We start from the raw sequence: 23833 nt of genomic DNA on the forward strand, positions 1-23833 counted from the left end.
ACAAAATTCATTCTTATGTCACTGACTGTATGTAAGTGAGGCAACGATATGCCCTCTTTTCCTGAATCACCATCTTTGGCATGTATTGTATTGTTTTTGGCAGCAAATATTGTTATTCCACACAAGTTCTTAAGGCTCTTCTTATAAATTTCCCAACTGAGAAAATGAAAAAAAATATGAAATTTTAGATCATCAGATTGAGCTCTTTTTGATTTAGAATCACAGCTTTACCGCATAAGGCTTTTTTTTAATTTATAAAATAATATTGTATTATCTCTGTAGATTCATCCAGAGACGGGTCTTTGAACTCACAGAATGATCAAGTCATTAGCAGCTTACTGAACCAAATGCTTGATCCCTCTGGCGGCAGCATTCCCAAGAAACCAGGTCTCAGGCTGGTCCTCCTGGGGCTTCCTGGTGGAGGACGGACTTCCTTAGCAGATACTTTAATGAACAACAGTGAGAGAAGCACCAAAAGGGTTCCTCTAAAGGAGAGTACTGTGCAAAGGGCTTTTATAGATGGTAGTGAACTCATAGTAATTCAGACCCCGGATCTTTTGGGGACGTCACTAGGGAACAAAGAGAGAGCACTGGAAGTTCTGAGGAGTGTCCAGCTCGCCAGTCCCGGACCACATGCCTTTCTACTGGTGATGCGTGCTCCAGACTTCACCAAGGGGGCTGAGCAGGATGCTGCCCAAGCAGTCCAAGCCACAATGGAACTGTTCGGTGTGGAAGTCAAGAGGTACATTATCCCAGTGCTCACTCGTACAGACCGTCTGGGTCGAAGGAACACTTTAGATCAGCTGCTTGATGCAGATGCTGGAAATCTGAAAAGGGCTGTGGCACTGTGTGGCCAGAGGCCTGAGCTGGTGGATAATAGTCCCGACCGCCCTGCAGAGGAAAGAAGTGTTACACGCAGGCAGCTGGTGGAGCGTGTGATGGAGGTAATGGAGCTGAAGGGCCATTTTGTCCACGAGCTACAGAGAAGAGAAGACCACATGAGGGAGGTGCTGCTGGCTGATATGACCTCTGCACTGGCTAAAAGACTGGGATATATGTAGAGAGAGAAAAGAAGAAGAAAGGGCATTATGTGCAACAAGTTGGAAAGATGGTGGAGGTGGAGGTGTTTGCCACTGTTCAGTAGTGGACAGTGGTATGTATTATAGTTTCCAACATACCCTAGATTGTTTAAAAATATATTTCATATCAATTTTTATATTCTTAATTAGATTAATCCATCAATTTTTCATCACTTTGTGTTCTCCAGACGGCTGTTTACAGCTACTAAATGCTTAAATGTTTACTGTTTACTTTTCTCAGCAAAGTACTGATTGCTGATTATGTGGCCCAAATATTTAGCTGTAGCTGTAGATGATAATTTGTCTACCTGTGATGCATAAAAGTCACTGTTTGGAGAATTAGCATTTTAGAAATGAATATTTTATCAAATTTACTTCTGTTGTTCATTCTTCTTCCATAATTTAAGTGGGGGAAAAAACTACAAAACCTACAAAAATATATAAAAATTTAAAAGAACTAACTTGTCTGTCACTTATAGATAGATAACAAATAAATGTACTCCTAAATATGATAACATGATAATATGATAACAAATAAATGTACTCTTAAATATACTCATGAAACAACAATTACTTAAATTTTTCAAATGTATGGCTGTCAGTCAACTGTGGTTACCTAGCTTTGATAAGTAAAATTTTCCACAGACTTCTCTTGATAATGTAGCTAAAATGATGATAATGAATATAAGAATAGTGAAGCAGAGTTAGTTACATCAAATATTCAATACACTATGTGCTCTTATACTTTCACTCCCAAAAACTACAGTCAGAGTCACCAAGTATACCAAATGTCATCTGGCTAAATAAATCCCATTAATACTAATATATCGCTATAGACTCAAAACCACAACAAGAAAAAGTTGTTATAGGATATAAGGACATAGGATTAAAGCCCATAAAATGTTTAAGTATTTTGTAGTTTACATGGTCTGAGAGGCACCTGGACCCCTACACCTCGTCTATTTTCAGGTTCCAGATTTATTCCAGATTCAAGTGTATTAAGACGCGTTTTTGACTGTTAAAAAAGTTGAGTGACAGATACAAGTAACTTAAGCTGTTCGGAAATATGAAATGATCCTCCTGTTGTTGTAATTACAGCAAATATTTATAGAAATGTTCTATCTGTTAAGTCTTTCTCTCTGATCTTTCCTGATTAGTAATGTTTCTCATATAGCTTTCTACAGACACTAGAAGAACAGTAACAGTACAGTCTGTAAGCATAACACATATCAGAGAGCTGGCTTTACAGGTAGCTAATGTATGACAATAAGTTCACCAGATGGGACACATATTGAGCATCTCTGCCACTCTACAAAACTATGATTTATTTATTCTTCACTATAAATCCCGTTTTCAAGTTTTTCTCCAAATTTAAATAACTCAATCTGTTATAGTAATTAACAGTAATTAATCAATTAAAGTCCGGCATCGGGATGCAAATATGTTACTTACTATCCAGGCATTTAATAATATATGCCAAAAAAAAAACGGTGAATCTCTTTTTTTAAAATAATGTTTTTATTTTTAGTTTTATTTTCCCTACAATTAACCTCGTTACCGTGTTGCCTCAAGCATCCTTTGCTGGTTACAAAAAGGTTTCAAAAGTTTTCATGCTTCCATAACATTTACACCTACTGCGATACACCAGCTACGGCAAGCGACGAGGGTCCATTAAGTTTAAAGCTTTCCGGGTTCACCCTGTCAACAGTCGCTGGGTGTGCTGCTGCTGCTACGGAGGAGCAACGATGTCGGAGCAGGAGTCTCTGAGGTGCTCCAGTGCCAGAAACCGTGGAGGCGTACAGAGGGTGGAAGGAAAACTGCGAGCCAGCGTAGAAAAGGGGGATTATTATGAAGCACATCAGATGTACAGGACTTTATTTTTTAGGTGAGACTTCGTTTTTACGCTTGTTCATTCGGTTATAATTGCCGTTTGGCTTCGAGGCCTGCCTGTTCCAGATCATTCTGCTGTCAACCTTGCTTTTACACCTGACTGTCTGTGATTGGTCTGCTTTCACAGCGGGCCCACCCACTCTTCGTGATCCTTGTGTTTGTTTGGACGGTCGCGTTTTCCATCTAGTCTCAAAACGGGACTGCTAACTAATGCTAGTTAGCCAGCTATGTGTTTGCTTTTGATGGCTGAAGTGTAGTTAGCTACCCGGACAATGCCTACCACAGATATTCTGCTTTTATGTGTAACTTGAAAGTCTCTTTATTCGTACATAACCGAATCTAGCGGCTAACTATTTTAGTAACTGCTGAGGTTGCAAAAACTTGTTAGTTGAAGATGTCCGGCTGAGTTAGCCAGTTAGCAACATTCTGCACTGTCGCGGTCTGGACCGAGATGGCTGGACGTGTTAACGCTAGCAAACGTGTCTTCATTCACAGCCTGTCCATGTAGAGACCTGAATAAGCCTAAGCGTTTGTTGAGTGTTCCAGTTTTTGTCATAAAAGCTCAGTCTTAACTCCCTGCTCCAACACTATGAAATCTGAGCTCTATTTAGTGCAATAACATTATTAGTCAAGGTGCAATACTGCTTAGCTCCGTATCACCAGCTTTTAATTTAAAAAAAAAAAGGTGCTATAAACCTATTTGAATCCAATTTGAAAACGTTCTTTCTCTCACAGTGGGTGAGTGTTGGCCTGCTCATTCACTGGTTTTCATGATTGAAGTGTTAACACCTGGAAATAAAGGGAGTCTAAAATATTGTTTTCCTTCATTGATACCTGCTGTGAAAAAGAAGGGAAGCCGGACTGAGCTAGTGTGCCTTGGAAACGGATAGTGTCATCTCTTGTGTAATACTGATACTCTGTCTTGCATCAGGTACATGTCACAGGGGAAACATGCGGAGGCCAGGGAGCTGATGTATAACGGAGCATTGCTCTTCTTCAGCTACAACCAGGTACACGCAGCACTGAGTTTGTTAGAAAGCAAATAATTTTGGCTGTAATAATTGACTTGTTTTGTGTAATTATAATATTTTATAGTAGATCATTAACCCAAGTTCCAGACAGTTCCTGACGGTGTAGATTTAAAAAAAAAAAAAAATTAAATTACACTTGCTGTGTTTTGGTTTGCAGCAAAACAGCGCAGCAGATCTGTCCATGCTGGTGCTGGAGGTTTTGGAGAAATCTGAGACAAAAGTTGAAGATGAAATATTAGGTGGGTGCAAGACTTTGTGTTTTAAAGTTCATCTACAAGACTTCTTGTAAATAGTGGTAAATACATTTTTTTCTATTGAAATAAATATTACCAAACTAAAATCACATATAGAATATGTGCAGTTTATCAAACATATCCTGATCATTAACTGCTGCAATAGCTGAACTGTGGATTTGTGCTTCATATAATAAATAATTGATCAGCTAAATCTCACTTCTCTATCTGTGTGTATGACTGATCGCAAATGATGTAGCAATAAATCCTCATGATAGTCAAAGAAGTCTGCACAACAGGGCATTTCATTTATATTTCTCTGATTTATTTATTTTTTTAAAGAATGTCTGGCTAAACTGTTCAGCCAGATGGACCAGAACTCTCCAGAGAGAGTAGCATTTGTTTCCAGAGCCTTGAAATGGTCCACAGGAGGGTCTGGCAAGTTGGGTCATCCAAAACTACACCAGCTGCTTGCTGTCACTTTGTGGAAAGGTAAAAGTTGATCATGTTGATTATGTAGCGCAGAGAGTAGAAGGTTTTTAAATGTACGTATTAAGATATCAGTAGACACCATCGGTTTACTGATAGGCTGTGAGATATATTGATTAGTAACAGTGAACCCATGACTGCAAAGTAATAATTAATGCCAGATTGCACACTTTGTGAATGGCTGATTGGCTTGATCAATAAAAAGCATACAAAATGTTTCGATGCACATACACACTAGATTTAATTGTGGGTGTGTATGATGTCTAGACTACTCAGAGAAGACACACAACACCCTATTCCAAAAAAGTTGGGGCTCTGTGTGAAATGTAAATAAAATCAGAATGCAATGATTCACAAATCACACAAGGACATATGTTATTTACAATAGAACATAGAAAACATATCAAGTGTTTAAACTGAGAAGAACCATTTTAAGGAAAATATTAGCTCATTTTGAATTTGACGGCAGCAACACATCTCCAACAAGTCTCCTCGAGCTGAGGAGAGCAGTTCTTTGACTCTTGGGAGAAGAATGTTAGCAAAAGGGTCCCATTCTTGTCTTATAGAGATTCCAGCTGCTTTATAGTCCTGACTGTTGCTGAAGTTTTGCTTCATGAAGCACTAAATGTTTTCAGTTGGTGAGTGTAGTGTACTGCAGGCAGGACAGTTCACCACCTACATCTTCTTCTAGTAAGGAGCCATGCTGTTGTAGTAGTAGTAGCTGCAGTTTGGCATTGTCTCACTGAGATATGCAAGGCCTTCGATGTAAAAGACATCCAGATGGGAGCATATGTTGCTCTAAAATCTGTACAGATAGATGAGATATTCAAAGTGTTCACAGCTTTACACTTAAGAACATTATTTTGACATTGTTACACAAGTTGTAGACTGTTTTTTTCAGATTGGTGAAACTCTGCCAATCTTTACATACTTTACTCTGCTTCTCTAAGATGCCCTTTTTAAAACCCAATCATGTTACTGACCGCTTTCCAGTTAGTTTAGAAAATATTCCTCTCACTGTTTCTTTTTGTGCCACTTGCATTTCCAGCCTTTTGTTGCCCCCTTTCCAACATTTTTGTTGAAAAGGGTGCAACATCCAATGTCTTTAAAACACCTTTGAGACATTTTAGCTGCCATCAAATTCAAAATGAACTAATCTTTTAAAACAATGGTGCATTTTTTTTCATTTCAAACAATGGCTATTCTATTTTAAATAAAAGGAGTTTGTGGGTTTATGAAATCCCTGCATTTTGTTTTTATTTATATTATACACAGTTTCAACTTTTTTGAAACTGGGTTTAAAATTCAATAGCTTTGTATGTGTTAAAACATAGTGTCATATCACAAGGTCAGAGTGTGTCCTTATTCTAGAAACACGGGGCATTTGCTTCTTGTATCAGTCCGTCTTGACTAATTATGCTCGCATGACATCTTCTGTGTATAATGACATCCTGTTTGGTGTCTTTCCTGGTAACGTTGTTTTGTTTTGCTTGCTACATCATTACTGTCCTGATGTTGCCATCTTGGAAATTAAGATGTTGTTGTATTTTTCTTTTAAATCGTCAGAGCAAAACTACAGTGAGTCTCGTTATCACTTCCTGCATTCCTCTGACGGGGAGGGCTGTGCACACATGTTGGTGGAGTATTCAGCATCACGAGGCTTCCGCAGTGAGGTTGACATGTTTGTGGCGCAGGCCGTCCTACAGTAAGTGAACTGTCACCTTGTCACATTCTCAGATGCAAAATTAGGAAACGGGGAGGGAGCTAAATTTAAGTCTGTGAAGGTTCTCAGTCATCCAGGTCATCGAGCTAAATTTAACTGTGGGGTGTTTTTTTTTTTGTTTTGTTTTTTGGAAAGCTGAGTTTGATTTCATTAGCTAAACCCCAGATCTGTTTGATCAAGACATCACTTAAATAGAACCTGTCTGACAAAGTGAAGCAGGCTAAAAGATCTCAACATGCAGTGATCTACAGAAACTCAAGAACAGCTGAGAAACAAAGTTGACAGTTATTGGCGTGGAAAGTCATTTCTAAGGCTTTGGGACTCCAGTGAGCCAGTCAGAGCCATTATCGATAAATGGAGAAAACTTGCAACAGTAGTGAACCTTCCTAGGAGTGGCTAGCCTACCCAAATCAGTCCAGGAGTGCATTGAAGATCAGGTCAAAAAGGAACCCAGAACTGCAGGCCTCACTTACCTCACTTATTGTCCTGATTCAACAATAAGACAGAGACTGGGCAAAAAGGGCCTGCATGGGAGAGCTCCAAGGAGGCCAAATACAACACAAAGTCTCACATTTTCCAAAAAAAAACAAAAAACATCTTGATGATCCCCAAGACTTTTGGGAAATATTCTGTGGTAAAACTAAGACAGCATTTCATTAAAAAGTTCATACCAACAGTCACGCATGGTGGTGGTAGTGTGATGGTCTGGAGCTGCTTTGGCGCCTGCATGACTTGCTGTTACTGATGGCACCATGAATTCTGCTTTCTCCTGAAGGAGAATGTTCGACCATCAGTTCATGACTTGAAGCTCAAGTACACTTATGCATCCCATCTCTGAATGGTTAAACATAAATGAATAAATAACTCAATAAGTCACGGTTTTGGAGTGTCCTAGTCAAAGTTCAGACTAAAATCTGATTGAGATGTTGGGCATGACACTAAACAGGCAGTTATGACAAATGCTTGATTGCAGGTCTTGCAGCCAAAGATAACACAACCAGTTATTAGGTTAGAGGGCAATTCATCTGTGGTTTTCTAATGTTTCTGATTGGAGTAGGTGGCACTCATAGGAATCCTTTTGTGCAGAAGAGTCACATGACATGCATTTTTATGTGAGTGACCAAGCGCAGAGTCTGAAACAGAAATTCCACCTTAACAGAGAAATTTGATGACAGTGCTAGTGATTCCTGTTATAAACTGGGGATTTAGGTTTTGTTGAACCAGCTAAATGCAAAAAAAGCCTAGCTGTGTGGAGCTTGGTTTGCAGTTTACCCCTCAGGAGTATTGAGTATAGTGTCGGTGTTCAGAAGCGGTAGAAATGGAGAAAATGGTACTGACGCATCCATCTCCAACATGTCGACCAGCAGCTGCATCTATTTTTAGTCTGTCAGCCATTTCTTCAAAGAGGCTTTGAGCATCATTTACCTTTATTATCATGCCATCTCCATAACTCTCCCTTTCTTCTCTCAACTCTCAAACCCTCCAGGTTCCTCTGCTTAAAGAACAAAAACAGCGCTTCCGTGGTGTTCAGCACGTACACAGAGAAACACCCGTCCATAGAGAGGGGCCCTCCTTTCGTGCAGCCTCTACTAAACTTTATCTGGTTTCTGCTGCTGGCAGTGGACGGGTGAGGACAGATGTTGGGATTGTTGAGTTTGCTTATCATGCCTGACAGAAGTAAGCTTAAAAATATCAGTGAATTGTTTTCATCATTTAGATGCTTTTTGTTTGTTTTCTTTAGGGGTAAATTAACAGTTTTCACAGTGTTATGTGAGCAATATCAGCCTTCCCTGAAGAGGGATCCCATGTATAATGAGGTGAGTGTTGAGCTGCAGCTTCATACTGTTTGTCTTTGCCCATAATGAATGTAACAAATGACTACGCCATGTGCGCTAGGCTAACTTAACCTTTGAATTCATTTGGTTAAAGATGTTGGAGAAAGTCTGTCATTGAAGTCGCATCATGGGGTTAAACTGCCTGTAAACACAGACTCTACTCAGGTGTAATCCTCTCTTCCTCTCTCTCTTGACATTTTTGTGACTCCTCAGTATCTCGACAGAATAGGACAGCTTTTCTTTGGCGTTCCACCCAAACAGTCCCCATCGTATGGCGGACTACTAGGTGAGTTGGCAAACACAACTGATGTGTATATACACACACACACGTTAATAGACTTACCAGCAAGATGAAGAGAAAAACTGATAGCGATGTTTTTCATCACCAGCTACTTTTGAATGTGATGCTACCAAGAAACTACCTGAAGCCTCTGCATCATTTATGAAGGTGCTTCAAAAGCTATTAGACAAGATGTAAAATAACAGGCAGCTTAATTAAAGGAACTGTTTGTAGTCGTGACTCTTACCCATGTAGAATGTAGGCTGTCTGACCTGGTTTTAACCTCCAGGAACTTATATGTAAAAAAAAATAAATAAATAAAAAAAAATGAGGGGAATATCATCGCTGTAGTTTCAGTGGCCACATGGACATAAACATGTGTCACCAGACCACCAAAAACAGTTTAAAAAGCTGGATATTAACCGTATCCGTTTCTATTTGAGATTTCTATTTCTCTTTTTTACGTCTCTGTTGGAATTTGAAGTAGGAGACTAATAAGGTGGCAGATGCTCTGACAGAAGGAGGCTTGTGGCCAAATACGAAAGAGCAGAAATGGAGACCGTGATGGATGGCTCAGCTTACCGCTGGAAATGTTTAATCCAAATCTTTTAAATTATTAAAGTTTAAATGTTTTCCTGCAGTTGTTTGTTTTTTGTGTTCCTTGTCAGTAAAATGAAGATATATTTCACCTTAGGGCTGTTCGATATAACGATATATATCGGATGATGATATAAAAACATGGTTCACAACAGTTCTACATTTTTCTGATGCTGCATAGGGCTGTTCGATATAACGAAATATATCGGATGATGATATAAAAACATCTATCGTTTCTTTTTACGCTATCGTTTGTTTCGTGGTGTCGCAAAATAAACTGTTTACGGCAATATTTTTTCATCGTTTTGATGGTCACTGTAGTGGCTATATTAATTTCTTAAAGTTCTCTCTTTCTCTTATATTTAATATAACCACACTACGGAGGGACAAGCGCCTGTTTTTATGCGTTGTTGTTAGCAACAATGACAGTAAAACCATTGCGTGTCTGCTTGTTTCCACATAAACCTTTCACAATAAAGCTCAAGATTCTGTTGAGACTTTTCAAAATAAACTGAGTCACGTAAAAGTATGCAGAGTACTTACGGATGAGAAGCAAAAAGAGCCGTCAGGTGCTAAAAAATAAATCTTAGACTCAAACGTTAGAACAGGCTTTTTCCCGCAGCACGCCGTGTAATAAATACTCACAAAGAAACAGCGGCTGTTACAACTTATGTCTAAAAATGTATAGTTTGATGCATCAGTTAAAACACTCGACTCCAGCTACACGACACCCAGCTGGAAACACTTTACACAAGTCGAGCTGCCCGCGATTCACAGAATTTACAGAAAATGTTACATTTCTGTGATTTATATCGTTATCGGGACGATAGATGTCTTATGACCAAAATCTCATATCCCGATATATCGCACAGCCCTATTTCACCTGAGTTGGCTTTGCAGCAGCCTTTGAAAGAATGATGATTGCTGTTTTGCACCTTGCAGGCAATCTGCTGAACAGCCTGATGGGTTCGGGTGAGGAGGATGACGGAACTGAAGAACCTCCAGAGGACAGCCCCATAGAATTAGACTGAGCACGCAGCCTGGGACGAGGGAATCAAGAACAAACACACAAAAAATAATGAATAAGACCACCCAGCCTCCTTCCTTCAGGTCCACCGCGGGGTCAGGGCACGGTGGTGGTCTGTGATTTCAGAGGTGTGCTGTTTAACAGAAACATCATCTCTCAAATCATCCAGTCAAAAAAAAAAAAGCAAGAAAGAAAAACTATTGGACCGGCAAAACAAACAAATACAAAAAAACACCCCCGTCAGCACTGCCTGGACTGACAACGCCAAACTGCAAACTGTTTTTGTGTTGAACTGTTATATACAATTATTTTAATCATTTTTGTTCTTTAAGGGTGTAAGATTTTTAAACAAGACATCACAACTGTCCTCTCTGCTTGTGAAAACCTGCTCCTAGGAGGTAGTTGGAGTCTCAGTGGAGAGGACAGCATCACAAGTCTGTCTCCATGACATAATGTCGCAGATAAGAGGGTTTAGTTGGCTCACAGCAAGTCTCCAACTTGCCACGGTATAGCTGCTGTTGGCGTTTTTCAACTTATTCCGTTACAGGTTTCTTCTTCATCTTCTTCTCTCAGTAGGATATTAAATTATGCTTTTTAGTTGAGGTCAGGTTTCAGCATCTCATCTGCGGTTTAATGGACATTTTTTTAAAAAAAAAGAACCCCCATCAGAGCTCTGAAGTTATTATCAGAGGTCACGTTGCACCTTAAACATCCACCAAACAAACCATTCTGCAGTGTCATTTCTGTTGTGTAACACTACTGCAAACACACAGCTGTCTGTATCAAACGGCTCCGTTGTTGTGTGGTTCAACTTTTTGCCCTATGCTGGCTGAACTGCTGCTGTTGCTTTAAATCTCCAAGATGAATTCTGCCCCTCGGATTTGACTTTTTGTTCCAACAAATTTTAAAGCACTTACACAGCTGCAAAAGTGACCTTTTTTTATGAAAGGAGTGAAATCGGACACTGTGAAACGAACGTTTGTTAGACTTAAACTTGCATCGCATGTTGTAAATTGCTAATATTTAAACCAGCTGCTTCACTCTCGTTCTCGCGCCTCTGTTTTAGGTCCAAACCAGGTTTTTCTTGGAGGCGGTGAAACATCAGTTCAGCCGGTGCGAAATAAGAAGCATGATTCATTCAGTAGCTGCTGCTTATCAGTGTTAAAGTCATCGGCCCTCGGAGAGCACAGCGTTCTTGTCTTTTGCTCACATTGAGAACTTCTCATTGTGACTTGTGATAACTTCAGGTCTTGTCAGTCTGTTTTTCGAAGTCCCAATTGTGCTCCATGTTATCTGAAAACACCTTTTTCAGCCCTGATTATTTGAAAAAGGTGTGCAACACTTTTCCTTCAATAAATGGCAGAAAAATTGGAATGTCTACAGGTCTTCCAGTGTAAAGTAATCTTTATTTGGTTAAACATTTTTCTTCCCATCAGCAAAGAAACAGATTTTAATCCACATCTCCGTCGCTTTTTTTAAAACTGCAAAAAAATAAAGCGTCTCTGCTCTCTGAGGGCTGTTCTAGTTTACTTTTATGTAGTTGCGTGTTGGGCTGTGGAAGTCCTAAAAGGCCAATATTAATAATAAAATAAAAAGAACAGCAAATAACCAATGAAATACATTAAAAAAACAAACATTAAATGGTCTGATAATTCAATACATTAATTTCTGGGGAACTTCAGTTTTTGTGTTTTTTGCATTTAAGTATATTAAATAAAATGAAGACAGTAGGTATGCTAATAAATAGCAGTCAGAATAATTTATTGAAACACATCATTACTGACATTCCCCACAGAATCTGGCAGCTGCAGAGGGACAGACTGAATAGTGTAGACGCTCCGTGTCGTCAGTGTTTATCTCGTGTTGGAGAGAGACCATTTCTTTCTGCAGTTGTCGTCAGAAATCCTCCTATTTAAACGGCTGTTGTTAGTCATGAAACATTCAGAACTAGGTTCATCCTGCTGGCTTCTGTTACCCCACAGATCCGGGTCCACCTTCCAAAAGGGAAATTCAGGCCAAAATGACTTTCAGGCGAGTACATCCAAGCACGTGTTACCGTGTTGTCAGTTACATTTTTATTCAGTGTTAATTTTTCACAGCATCCTTTTGAGTTTTGTAAGCAAAGGGAAAAAAAATAATTTTGTTTTCTTAACCTGAAAGTCAGTTTAGTCAGATGTGTCCTGTTGTTACCAGGAAGAAGTGTGTGACCAAAGGCCTGCAGTGTGTGTCGGTGAGCGTCATCACGACTGTTTGCTGCTGTTTCTGATCATTTTGTCCTTTGAGAGCTAAAGCGAAGTGTTTGACTTTTCAGCTGTCACTAAATAAGAAAATAAACTACAACTGAGAAGAGTGTGAGAATGTGAAACGGCTTCCTTGTTGTTATTTATTTGCAAGCACTGGGAACTACAAAAATTATAAGCTGCTAACAACAGCTAGCACCAGCGAGACAGAGGGGAGTTTCTCTGTAAAACCATTTAAACTTGTGTCATTAACTTGGGCTGTGAGGCTGCAGCTTATCAGAGGTTTAAAGGTGGTGGTTCAGCTCCTGATAAAAGTATCTGGGGTCCTTTCTCCCCTAGCAAGGCTTATTTTAGTTTGGTGGGAGGCTGTTTGTGTCATTTGCAGAATAAATCACTCAGCTGGAGGCCACCGTCTTGCAGTCTTGGACAGTCAAAACACTAAAGGTGTCAAGGTGATCTGATTCAAGTACTCAGACTATATAAAAGTCTACACAAGACACAGAAAACAGGCATATAAAATTCCTTTGTTAGGTTTTATTTACACAAATTTAAATTGAGCAGTGTAACACGTCATTGAGTGTGGAGCTCAGGTGCGAGACTGCAGCGTGAGCCTCTGGACCATATCTGACAGATGAGTCATGTCCGGCTGCTGAGTCTGATGTTTGATGAACTCCAGAGTCCGAACCTGCAGCAGACAAAGATGAGAAGTCAGTGAGGCTGCATTCACAAATACAGCAGATTTAAAGTGTACAGAGTGGGCCTCGGAGCTCTGAAACATGAACTCACGGAGGTGCGGGTCTCGCAGCATCCATGTTTGTGGCTGAGGTTCCAAAGGTTGACTGCCAGCTGGCTCAGCTTGTTGTTCCTCAGATCACCGTGAGCCAGCAGGACACCAAACAGGGAGAAGGCCAGAGCGCCCTGGCGGCGTGTGCTCTGCTGCAAGAGAGTGGGAAATGCACGTCAGCGTGGTTTTCCAGTTTTTGGTTTTCATTCCCACATGTACATGAAGGCAGCATAACTTTGGTTACACAGCATCCAGATTTTGGCAAGCTTGAAATCTGGATTTTCACTAAAACCAGATTATTTTTCTTTCAAATAATTCCTTCAGCCGTGGAAGCAGTTGCTTTTTGTTTTTGAATTTATATCAAAAGCACCGCGTCCTCACCTCATCACGACCGAGTGTCTTCAGGTGGTCGAGGATCTGTCCAATCAGAGTCTCACACAGCTTGTTGATCTCTGATAGGAATTTGGGATCTCCGCCATAGAGCGTGTCATTAGAATCCACTGAGCCAGGAAACAGAATAATTAGATTAACGGGGAAAACTCCTCACTGTCTTACTACAGATGAAGACAGAATTATTATTACCCCCCTGTGGAATTTGCAGAACAAGGGACTTTAATTTTTTCATTTCCTTAGCATTTCTAAACATACTACTAGTATGTTTATACCATACTACTACTACATACTACTGCTTTTTATTTGTGGGGTATTTACATGTTTATCTAAAACATTGTAATATGTAATAGTAATACATTAGCTAATACATAATATTAAATAAATTATATCTATCTATCTATCTATCTATCTATCTATCTATACACACACACACACACACACGTATCTAATATCTAATAACCATGTTAATAAAAAATCTTAATAAGATTGAGGACGATCAGTTACGATACACAACAGTAAGTTTGTGTGTTTGTGGAGATGTGCTTGGTTTCAGCCCCTGGCGTCTGATCCAAACCGAGATAAGTCAGAAGCATGTAGCAGATGTCATTAAATGAAGATATATTATTTCTGTGGTAATACATTATTCTCTCTAAAGTCACGTATTCTGTAATAAGACTGATCCAGTGGTTCAGGAGTAGTGATCTTTTGGCTTTCCAATTTCAAAATATAGCTTTCTTGGCAATAGAGAGATAAAGAGTGGGTTCCTATATTTCCCATTTTGTTAAATTCTGTAATATTACCATGTAAGCATAGGGATGGAGATGAAGGGGTTCGATAGCCAAGGACAGTGGATGATGTCTTAGGGACCGCCATCCAAAAGGAGGGGAGTGGGGGAAGTAATTGTCTGGGCTCCCTGAAGTGCACTGTGGTCTGTGCTACCTAAACCTTTTAAATATTTTCCTTTGGGTGAGGTGGGCCCTATGAAAAGACTGTAAAAACATCTTATGAGAGATGTGTCTAAAGACTGCAGAACAACAGCTGAGTCACGAGTGAACGACTTAGCTAGGACAAGAATTTAAATCTTGAAGTTGACAATCACTAGAACGCTGCTGAGGAATGGACTGGAGAAAAACTCCACTTCTACTGAAGACACATGTTCAAGCCAGACTTAAGTGCACTAAGGAGGACCTGCTGTGGAGATGCATCTGGAACTGGGAATCATGAAGAGAGAAGGATACAGTCAGCAGCAAAACTGGGTCTGGGTCGTCGTTCAAAGCATATGTTGCTACTGCTGAAGAACCACCTCGAGAAGACCAAAGTGAATGTTACTGCACAAAGCCCCGACTTGAACCCCACTGAAAATCTGTGGAGTGAACTGAAGACCGACATCCGTGCCAGAAGACCATCAAATCTGGAAGAGCTTGAGAGATTCCTTAAAAAAAGAATGGACTGGAATCCCTCTGGAGACGTGTGAGAGACTTGTTGAAAACAGCACTGTCCTCAACTGTACATGTGACAAGAACAGGAAACGTCACAAGTAAAAGCTCAACGCGTGAAACTCTTAAGTTTTAGGGCTTACAGAAATTAGCCTGGGAAAATCTGTAAAAGTCTGTCTTTGTTAGAGCTCTCTGATGTAAATTCAGTGTTTATGTGTGTGCCGTTACCTTTGGGGATAGAGTACAGATAGGTTTCCTGGCTCATGGCTGCCAGCAGGGGCAGAGCACTGATGTAAACCCGCACCTTTGCATCGCTGTTGTCTTCCCAGGTATAATCCTGGACCATGTTGAGCAGACCCCGGACTAAGTAGAGCACCCCATGCTCTGGATGGTCCTGTTAAAAGACAACAACAACAAAAATCAAAACATTTGTCAAGCTGAACTGAGACTGTAAACCCACCTCTGAACCGTAATGAACCTTACCGGGATAACCAGCAGCGTTGCCAAGAAGCTGTTGATAAAGTCCACGAGGAAGCTTTCAGAAGAGCGAAGTTTTCCCTCCACGCTGATGGAGCGAGGAACCTCCGGAAGAATGCTTACGGCTGCCTTTAGGAAAGCATCGGCTGGAAGAAGGAAGGTGGAGAACGAGTCAGAAAAGGCGTGGGAAGGACAAGAGAAACAGAAATTATCACAATACAGTAAAAACATTAGGGACACAAGTTTTGATCAACTAAATCTTAAACTTAAATCTCGAATGAGACAGCTACTTACCCTGGGACAGACACTGATTGGCCAAAGCAACCTGACCGGACAACAGGTAGAGGCTGAGTCGACTGAAGATGCTGCTGAGAGACGGGATGGTGATGAAACTGTAGGCGGCACATGCCTAAAAGAGAGAGGGAGAGGAAAATTTCATGCAATGTTATTTCTGTAAGACAGGCCTATAAAAAAAGCTTGCTAGCATTAGGTGATAAATTAGCATTAGCCAAAATGCTAATGTTGACTGTCTTTTATATACAGTCTGTGGTTTTTTGACTTTTCCTTTGGCATTGCTAAAAAGTCACCCAACAGGAACGTACGGTGATGTGAAAAGATTAGAGACTGCATGTGTGGACTCACTCTGACGAAAGCAGCAGTCTTGCGGGAGTGATTCCCTCTCATCACCCTCCTGGTCTCCATGGCCAGCTGGTTCACCGTCTGTAAACGACAAGATTACATGAAGGAGATGGCGTTGTGGCTTCTGTCACTTAATGCTGAAATGGCAAACACAGGCTTACATGAATGAGTTGCACCAGGACAGGCTCCAGGTTACAGAAGGTGGCTCTAGCCTCCACACAGAAACTCAACTGCTGCTCAAAGTCACGACCAAAGGAAACCTGAAGTGCAGAGAAAAAAAAATGTAACCCCAAAATTGAAACAAAAACAACAGATGCAGATCAAAACAATGCAATACAAGAGGCCGAAACAGCAGTTGTGATTGTTGTTGACATAATATAATAGATGTGATAATCTCACCATGCGGATGAAGCCGATGATCAGCAGAGCCAAAGATCTTTTCTCGTCTTCGAGAGTAAGAGCACTTCAAGACAAAGAGAAAAATAAATGCGTTACCGCACGAACACAGCTGAAACGACGGCTTTAAGTCACAGATATGAAAGTAGCATACATCTGTATAACACACACAAACGAATACCCTACTTGACAGAGTCGTGCATGGTCTTGCAGATGTGCAGCATGGCGTTGAGGATCACCGGGTCTCTGGTGAGCTCCACCTGGTGTCTAAAGGCCGGAGAACAGAGTAGAACATCAATACGAAACATCAACGTTTCTGCCACAACTCTCAATAATCTCATGACTTGAACTCTTACTTGATGAAGACCTCCATGATGGATTTGCAGACCTCCACCCTCACGCTGTCCTTCTGGAACATGTCCAGGAACGGCAGGAATCGCTCCTGAAGAACCGAAAAAAGCAAAAACTGAAAATGTAGCTCGACTTATGGCACTGGAATCACAGTTTCATCGTTGCAGCTCAAGCTGTAGAAGCTCACCATGGAGAAGAGGACAGAGAAGTCGTGGAAGTAGGTGAGGATCTTCCTGATCACCGACTGCAGCTACACGCAGAACAGACACGAGACAGTTAGTACAGAGCAGAAGGAAAGAGGAGGATGGAGAGTAGCCGAGATTCAGGGAAGCATCGTGCACCAACCTGAGGGTAGGCGTCCTCGAATGCTCGGTCAGGGGTCATGTGTTTGATGATGTCAGCCAAAATCGTGTTGACCTCCCGTTTCTGACAGTCACGCAGAGAGAGGATTAAGAAAGGTAGTGCATTTCCAAAACATCAATAAATAAAATTTGTGTTTGACTGCTTTCTACTCACTGTAAAGTGTCTGCAGGTAAACTCCACCCAGATTTCAGCACAGTTGATGTAGTCCTGCAAACCAAAATGAGATTTTCAGTAACAATCTGGAACATTCTGGCAGGAATAACGGGACCTTTTGAAAACTACTGTCAGCGGTTCAGAACCTGTGGACTGCGGACTTTGGTGATGACTTTCCAGGCTTCATTCAGGATCGTCAGCCTCTCGGATTCTGGAGGATCGGCAGACGCCAGGCTGCGACCCAGAGAGCCAAACAACAGATGCTGAAAAGGAGACAAAATTCATTCCAAAAAGATTTAGACAATGACCTGAACATCTGCCTCTATCCTTTATATATTTTAATGACTTTATTACCCAATGAGATTGATTTTTCATACTCGTTGTGAATTATGTGAAGGTGTAATGACTACTTTTTCTTCAGCTTTTATAAACCTTCCCATTAAATTATTGGCAGTAATGAATTTTCACCAGTTGATTGTGTTGACTATAATCCTGGAGGAGCTGTAGAGGAAACAAAGAGGTTTCAGATCTGGATCTGATCCAGCCATCATCATGGGAAAGGAGTGGAGAGAATTTGTCATCAGTGTTGCTGTTTGAATCCAGCTGGAATCAACACACTGTCTGGATTCCTCCATTAGCTGATGCAGAGGCCATGTAACTGTGGCTGTAGACCTTCTGCATCACTTCCTGCACATACAGCTGAGCACATCAGTTTCATTTCCACTGACCTCATACCAACAATACCTGCATTCATTTTAGCTTTGAGCTCCTTATTGTGTCCATATTTAGACTTTAATTCACTGAGCTCTGAGATGATTTTTGTGGTGTAATTGTTTTCCCTTTCCAAGCTGTTTTGCTCTGGGATATTTTAATTGTGTTACTGCCAAGTTGTTTTTCATAAGTATTTTTGATCTTGTACTTATTTCCCCACATCCAATAAACAGAAGATGACTTCTTTGTTTTTAACCAAGGTAAGAAAAAAGATGCAGTGAACATGAAACGTTCTCTGACCTTTGGGAAGCCGGCCTCGTCGCAGTCTTTGATCATACCGATGAAGTCTGTGGCTCTGGCTGCAACAAACTCTGGCCTGAATGCCCTCATTACTGAATTCAAAAGCAAAGCACTGTGGGAAAGCAAAGATGAACTAGTGCTGTGCCATACATTCTGTGACAACTTTAGCTAAACCCATGCTAATAACGGTCATTTCTATGAAATAAAAGGATCGTGACACTTCCAGGTAAATCACATGACAAGAAACAGCTACTAATAATTTTAAAGCACTCACTTGTTTCCCAGTTTTTTGCATCTCTCCATCATCTCTGTTAGCAGAGACTGAAACAGAAACACAAGCAGCATTAAAAGCAGAAACATCACTGAGGTTGTGCCCCTGCGACGCTCTCACCGAGCTCCACTTTTTCAATAAAGTCTAAGTAAATACCTCTGGAGCTCTGTACGCGATACACTGCAGGATCCAGCTGATGGCAGGTGAGTAGAGTGTCAGGTACTCGGGCATCTCCACCCTCTGCAGCACCAGCTGGGCCCGGACGTTCTCGCTGCTGATCTGCCGAAAAGTGCCGAGCAGGTCGAAGAAGTTGCGGTTCAGGCTGTCTTTCAGGTGGGGGGCCACCTCCATGCCCACCTGGAAAGAAGGATATAGGTGTCAAACAAACAAAACCTACAAAGCTGGTAAACAGGGCAAGTCAAAAATAGCATTGTTCATGCATTTGCAGCATTTTTTTTATGGCAACTGATCTGGACAGGAGCAATATGCTCACTCAGAAAAAAGAGGCATCAACGACAAACAACAGGAGACAGAAATAAGTCTGAAATAACACGAAGGAGAGAAGCTGGGGTCACAGTGGGTTGCAGATGTAGCAACAACAGCCTAAATAGGACACCCCACAAACACAATCAGGAAGGTAGGGAAATTAAGGAAAGACGAGCAGAGTCCATCTCACCCTGCAGAGGTAAGCTCTGGCATATGCAGCCACCAGAGGGTCTCCAATCCCTCTGACCATGGCAGTCAACCGAGGAAGGGTCTCCTGAATGCCGCTGTGGACAGTGGCAGGACAGAAGGTGTTTTCTTTATGTCAAACGATTTTATTCCAGTTTACAAACATGGTTGATGCATCACAGCTATTAAAATGACATTTTCCAAATATTATTGCTAAATCTTTACGTATCCTAAAGAAAAATCCTTGTGGAAACCAGCTGATAAACTGTGAGGACTCACGATTTGTTGAGGAACCGGTTGCACTTGAGAATGGCAGCTTCAACATAGCTGTATCACGAGGTTAAAGAACCAAATTTACATACAAATTACTTACAAACATACATAGCTGAGCCACTTTGCATTTAATCGTTATTATTAATATCTGGTTCTCTTTCAAAGTTTGTGTTTTTGGCCTGTCTCCCTCCCCACACCTCTAACCGGTCACAGCAGATGGGTGCTCCTCCCTGAGTCTGGTTCTGCTGGAGGTTACTTCCTGCTAAAAGAGAGGTGAGGTGACTGTTGTTGAGATTTGGTGCTATGTAAATAAAACTGAATTGAACTTGATTTTAAAACCAGGTCTGCGAGTGAATGAAACTCCAGCCAAAAGCAGACTATGAACAGAAATCCTTCTGAGTGAGGGTGTTGAAGGATACAGTCTGGGAAGGAGCTCTCTGATGGAGGCGATCTTGTAGAACCAGTTGAGGCACGTCTCCTTTGCGGTGTCATTCACATCTTCAACTGTGAAATTATCTGAGGTGGCAAACAAAAGTCAAATGTGAATTAACAAAAACTAAATCAATGCAACATGACTTCAGAAGGTGCAAGGATTGTCTAAATGCTCTGAAGAATTTAAAGCTTTAAGTTGATTGTCAGCTTTTCCACTTTACCTGGTAAAGGTCGTGGGTCTGAACACATGGTCCAGATCCTGTCGTACACCAGCCGGCCTGCAAACAACAAGGACCCGAGTCACAAAACTTGCACATTGTTCAGGTTCAACTGTGGAAAAAAATCTTTACTGACCAAATGTGTCAAGGATATCAGTGATGAGAACAAATTTGCTGGGGTAGAACTGGATCACCGAATTGTCGGACAGAAGCTTGGAGCACTGCAGCACAGATCACAGATCAGGGGTGATATTTATTAAGGCGACACCAGTTAAAATGAGCACCAATTAAATAAACATTACCTGGATGACAATCTTCAGGGCTTTGACCTTCTGGTCAGAGGACCAGGCCTCCTTTAGGGACTGGTTCAGCTCCTCGATGCGGTTGGCGTAATCCTGTTGCGAGAGGTTCAGCAGCTCTCTCTGGGAGCCCTGCACACACACACAGGCAAGAAGATCCAATAACATCCCCCATCGTATTTCTTGAAAGAATAATGCAAGGCCAGCCAACAGTGGGACGCCTACCTCCTCTAGATCATCCAGCTCCTCCAGACGAGTGCGAACCTTCTCTGAAACAGCCGATCCTTGACTGGTGGCTTTTCCTAGTGAAAACAGGAAGTGATGTATAAGTTGTGAAGTTAAAGACCAAATAACAACTTAATAAGTGATGCTGACATTCTTTTTGTTTGCCCATTTTGTTTTTGCTGCCATTTATGGTTATGATAGACAGAAAAAAGCAATTTGAAAGGATTTAGGTAGTAAAATGAATATGTTCTGATGCTGTCACAGGATTTATTGATACTACAGATAACTATAGACATTGAAAGCATTCAGAAATTTTCTGAAATTATTATATGTGATAGAAACAGGTTGCTCTTACCTCTGTCAGAGCCTATGAACAGATTCTATGGAGAAAAAACAAATTATAATTAAATTTTAGAACATCAAAAAAGTGCTAAACTCTCTTGAATATTTTGTTAATTGGTGAAGCCATCAGGTTCATTTCCACTATGTTTTCAAGCAGCATTAAATTATGAGACAGCAGGCCCTTGGGTAAGAAGTAAGCATAACAACAACCTTGCTGCTACGATAGAGGACTCACTATGGAGAGTTTTTCGGTGGTGGTGAACCTGGCCAGGATTTCCCCTCGCTTCAGTGACCAAGGTTCAAAATCTGGTCCCACTGCCTCTTCTTCCTTCTCTCTCTTCCTCCTCCCCAGGTCCTGAAAGCACATCTTTATTTAGCTTCACTTTCAAATGAGCACATGCTTCAGGATTTACATTTGTCCAAGTCACTGACTCCTGTGGAGCTGCTGTGGGACATGGGTGGCGTCTCGCTGGCCGAGGCCGCGGCAAACATGGACAGGGGGTCGGTCCCGTCCAGCATGGAGCTCAGAGGGTCTGGCGGTGCTGAGGAAGAGGAGGATGAAGAGGAAGAGGTGCTGCCTTTGCGGGTCCCACGGCGGGTCTTTGTATCGGTCACCTGGACGGATTGAGAGAGGGTCAAACCTGTCACAGGCCCATTAAAAAAACCACAACAATGTTTCTGCATGTTTTCAGTGAATTAAAGCAGATAGAGATGCAGCTCAACACTGATACCATGATGGGTTTGAGTGGGTGGTAGTCTCCAAAATCGACAAGAGCGGCCTCAAGACGACACCTCTGCAGCTCTGTGTCATAGTTGCGGCCATGCGAACGCCTGGTTGCAAAAGAGATAAGACAGCTTTTTGGTCCTGCTATCGTTGATAAAGCACTGACGAACATGACCCAGTCACACAAACAAAGCTAAACTAATTATGACACAACTCTGTGAAAGAAAGGCATAGAATGTGTGAAATTACAAAGAAATGTCTGATTTCATCGTCTGTGGTTCATAATTAAAAGTCTAAAAGAATCTGGAGAAATAAACGTACAGGAAAGTGAATGGCTGCTACATTTCTGAGAAATATGTTGGATATCTACACTGATAAGGACTGTGTAATGGGTAAGGAGTGAAAGGATGGTACATTATCAACCTACAGACGGCTAAAAGCTTCAAAACACACAAAATTTGATTGCACTAACTCAAAACTGTACTCAGTAGTTTGTATAGCCCCCACATGCTTGTAGGTATGTCTAACAATGTTGGGGAATGCTCCTGATGAGATGATGGATAGTGTCCAGGGGGATCTCCTCCGAGATCTGGACTAGGGCATCACTGAGCTCCTGGACAGTCTGAGGTGCAACCTGACAGAGGCAGTTGGACCAAAACAAAGTCCAAGGGGTGTTCTACTAAATTTAAGTCAGGCAAGTGTGGAAGCCAGACATCGGTATCATCCTCAAGGAACTGCCTGCATACTCTCAACACATGAGGCTGGGCATTGTTGTGCACCAGGAGAAATCTGGGACCCACTGCACCAATGTAGGGCTCAAAGGTTTCATCTTGATACCTGATGGCAGTCAGGGTGTTACTGCCTGTAGAGTTAGAGTGCACGTCCATCCATGTATATGTCTCCCAAAAGCATTACTGAGCCACCACCCACCATACCACTCACAGTGAACAACATTACAGACAGCATCATGTTCTCGATAACTTCTACAGACTCTTTCATGCCTGTCACATGTGCTCAGGGTGAACCTGCTCTCATCTGTGAAAAGCACAGGGTGCCAGTGGACCTGCCAGGTCTGGTACTCTATGGGAAATACCAGTGTAAATGCCACAGTGCTGTGCAGTGAGTACAGGGCCCACTAGACCATGCTGGACAATCAAGCCAGCTTCATGCAGTTTGTTTCTGATTGTTTGATCAGAGACATTAACACCAGTGTCCTGCTGGAGCTCTGACAGTTCTCATCCTGCTCCTCACAAAAGAGCAGATAGTGATCCTGCTGATTGGTTAAGGACCTTCTCCGATCCTGTGTCCTGAAATCCCCTCCATGCTCTTGAGACTGTGCTAGAAGACATACAAAAACTTGTGGCAGTGGCACGTATTAATATGCCATCTTGGAGGAGTTTGACTACCTGTACAATCTCTGTAGGGTCCAGGTATCTGCGGCCAGCAGTGACAATGACCCAAGGCAAATGCAGAACTAGTGAAAAATCGTCAGAAAAGACGAGGAGGGAAAAATGTCGTTATAAGCCAAATCTACACCGTAACCGAAGAAGGCGTCTGATTCAAAGTCACAGTCATAATAATACCATAAAAAGCTTCTTCGTCTTTAATGTTATGTTGCAAGCCTGAAAAAAGTTGACATTTAGTTTACGACGCTAACTGAACATTAAACGCACGACAATCGTATCTACGCTACACGTGTGTGCTCAGGCGTGGCTCAGTGTTTAAATACTAAAGATTTAAGTTGTTAATAAACCGTTTGTAAAATAAGAAGACAACATCTTACCACTGCACTGCAGCCATTTTTCTGCATCATATGACACCTCAGGCCTCAGCTCGGAAGTTAATTTAATTTGGGTGGTTTTTTTCCACAGTCGAGGGGTTAGTTAAATATCTATCGCCGCCACACTTAATGGATACCGCTGTGAATATGTATTTAAGTTTCATTTATAT

The 23833-nt window shown here is 41.4% G+C and overlaps 3 protein-coding genes across 7 annotated transcripts in view; 2 read left to right on the forward strand and 1 right to left on the reverse strand.

Moving 5' to 3' along the window:
* LOC102301179 (GTPase IMAP family member 9-like) overlaps positions 1 to 2611 on the forward strand; it is a 16449-nt gene extending 13838 nt beyond the window's left edge. For both annotated transcript variants that reach the window (XM_042227070.1, XM_042227071.1), the window contains exon 8: positions 283 to 2611. In XM_042227070.1, the coding sequence (XP_042083004.1) occupies positions 283 to 1061 (779 nt within the window). In that variant the 3' untranslated portion in view covers positions 1062 to 2611. The remainder of the gene's footprint in view (positions 1 to 282) is intronic.
* Positions 2612 to 2726: 115 nt separating this feature from the next.
* Positions 2727 to 10827, forward strand: get4 (guided entry of tail-anchored proteins factor 4). Of its 3 annotated transcripts, none has more exons than XM_005938029.3 (9): positions 2727 to 2964; positions 3901 to 3979; positions 4158 to 4239; positions 4576 to 4725; positions 6289 to 6427; positions 7932 to 8072; positions 8187 to 8262; positions 8494 to 8566; positions 8670 to 9034. In XM_005938029.3, the coding sequence occupies exons 1-9, from the start codon at positions 2825 to 2827 to the stop codon at positions 8756 to 8758; spliced, it is 969 nt and encodes a 322-aa protein (XP_005938091.1). In that variant the 5' UTR covers positions 2727 to 2824; the 3' UTR covers positions 8759 to 9034. The 3 variants fall into 3 exon arrangements, with proteins under 3 accessions (XP_005938091.1, XP_005938092.1, XP_005938090.1); XM_005938030.3 differs by lacking the exon at positions 8670 to 9034 and adding an exon at positions 9045 to 9275 and having other exon boundaries at positions 2732 to 2964; XM_005938028.3 differs by lacking the exon at positions 8670 to 9034 and adding an exon at positions 10100 to 10827 and having other exon boundaries at positions 2737 to 2964.
* A 765-nt stretch (positions 10828 to 11592) lies between these two features.
* vps35l (VPS35 endosomal protein sorting factor like) lies at positions 11593 to 23801 on the reverse strand. 2 transcript variants are annotated; one of them, XM_005938026.3, is made up of 30 exons: positions 23667 to 23801; positions 21891 to 21990; positions 21592 to 21774; positions 21395 to 21514; positions 21173 to 21197; positions 20818 to 20894; positions 20596 to 20724; positions 20430 to 20514; positions 20297 to 20353; positions 20063 to 20159; positions 19650 to 19697; positions 19375 to 19468; positions 18855 to 19055; positions 18702 to 18748; positions 18428 to 18539; positions 17563 to 17679; positions 17417 to 17470; positions 17246 to 17326; positions 17088 to 17150; positions 16906 to 16991; positions 16736 to 16816; positions 16553 to 16616; positions 16315 to 16413; positions 16157 to 16234; positions 15809 to 15923; positions 15521 to 15660; positions 15266 to 15431; positions 13590 to 13708; positions 13211 to 13357; positions 11593 to 13109 (listed from the first exon to the last, which is right to left on the reverse strand). In XM_005938026.3, the coding sequence occupies exons 1-30, from the start codon at positions 23681 to 23683 to the stop codon at positions 13011 to 13013; spliced, it is 2901 nt and encodes a 966-aa protein (XP_005938088.1). In that variant the 5' UTR covers positions 23684 to 23801; the 3' UTR covers positions 11593 to 13010. The 2 variants fall into 2 exon arrangements, with proteins under 2 accessions (XP_005938088.1, XP_005938087.1); XM_005938025.3 differs by having other exon boundaries at positions 13211 to 13360.
* Between the last annotated feature and the right edge of the window lie 32 nt (positions 23802 to 23833).

This window comes from Haplochromis burtoni, unplaced genomic scaffold (genome assembly GCF_018398535.1).
Source record: "Haplochromis burtoni strain Fernald_Lab_line unplaced genomic scaffold, NCSU_Asbu1 Contig_242, whole genome shotgun sequence".
Taxonomy (NCBI): Eukaryota; Metazoa; Chordata; class Actinopteri; order Cichliformes; family Cichlidae; genus Haplochromis; species Haplochromis burtoni.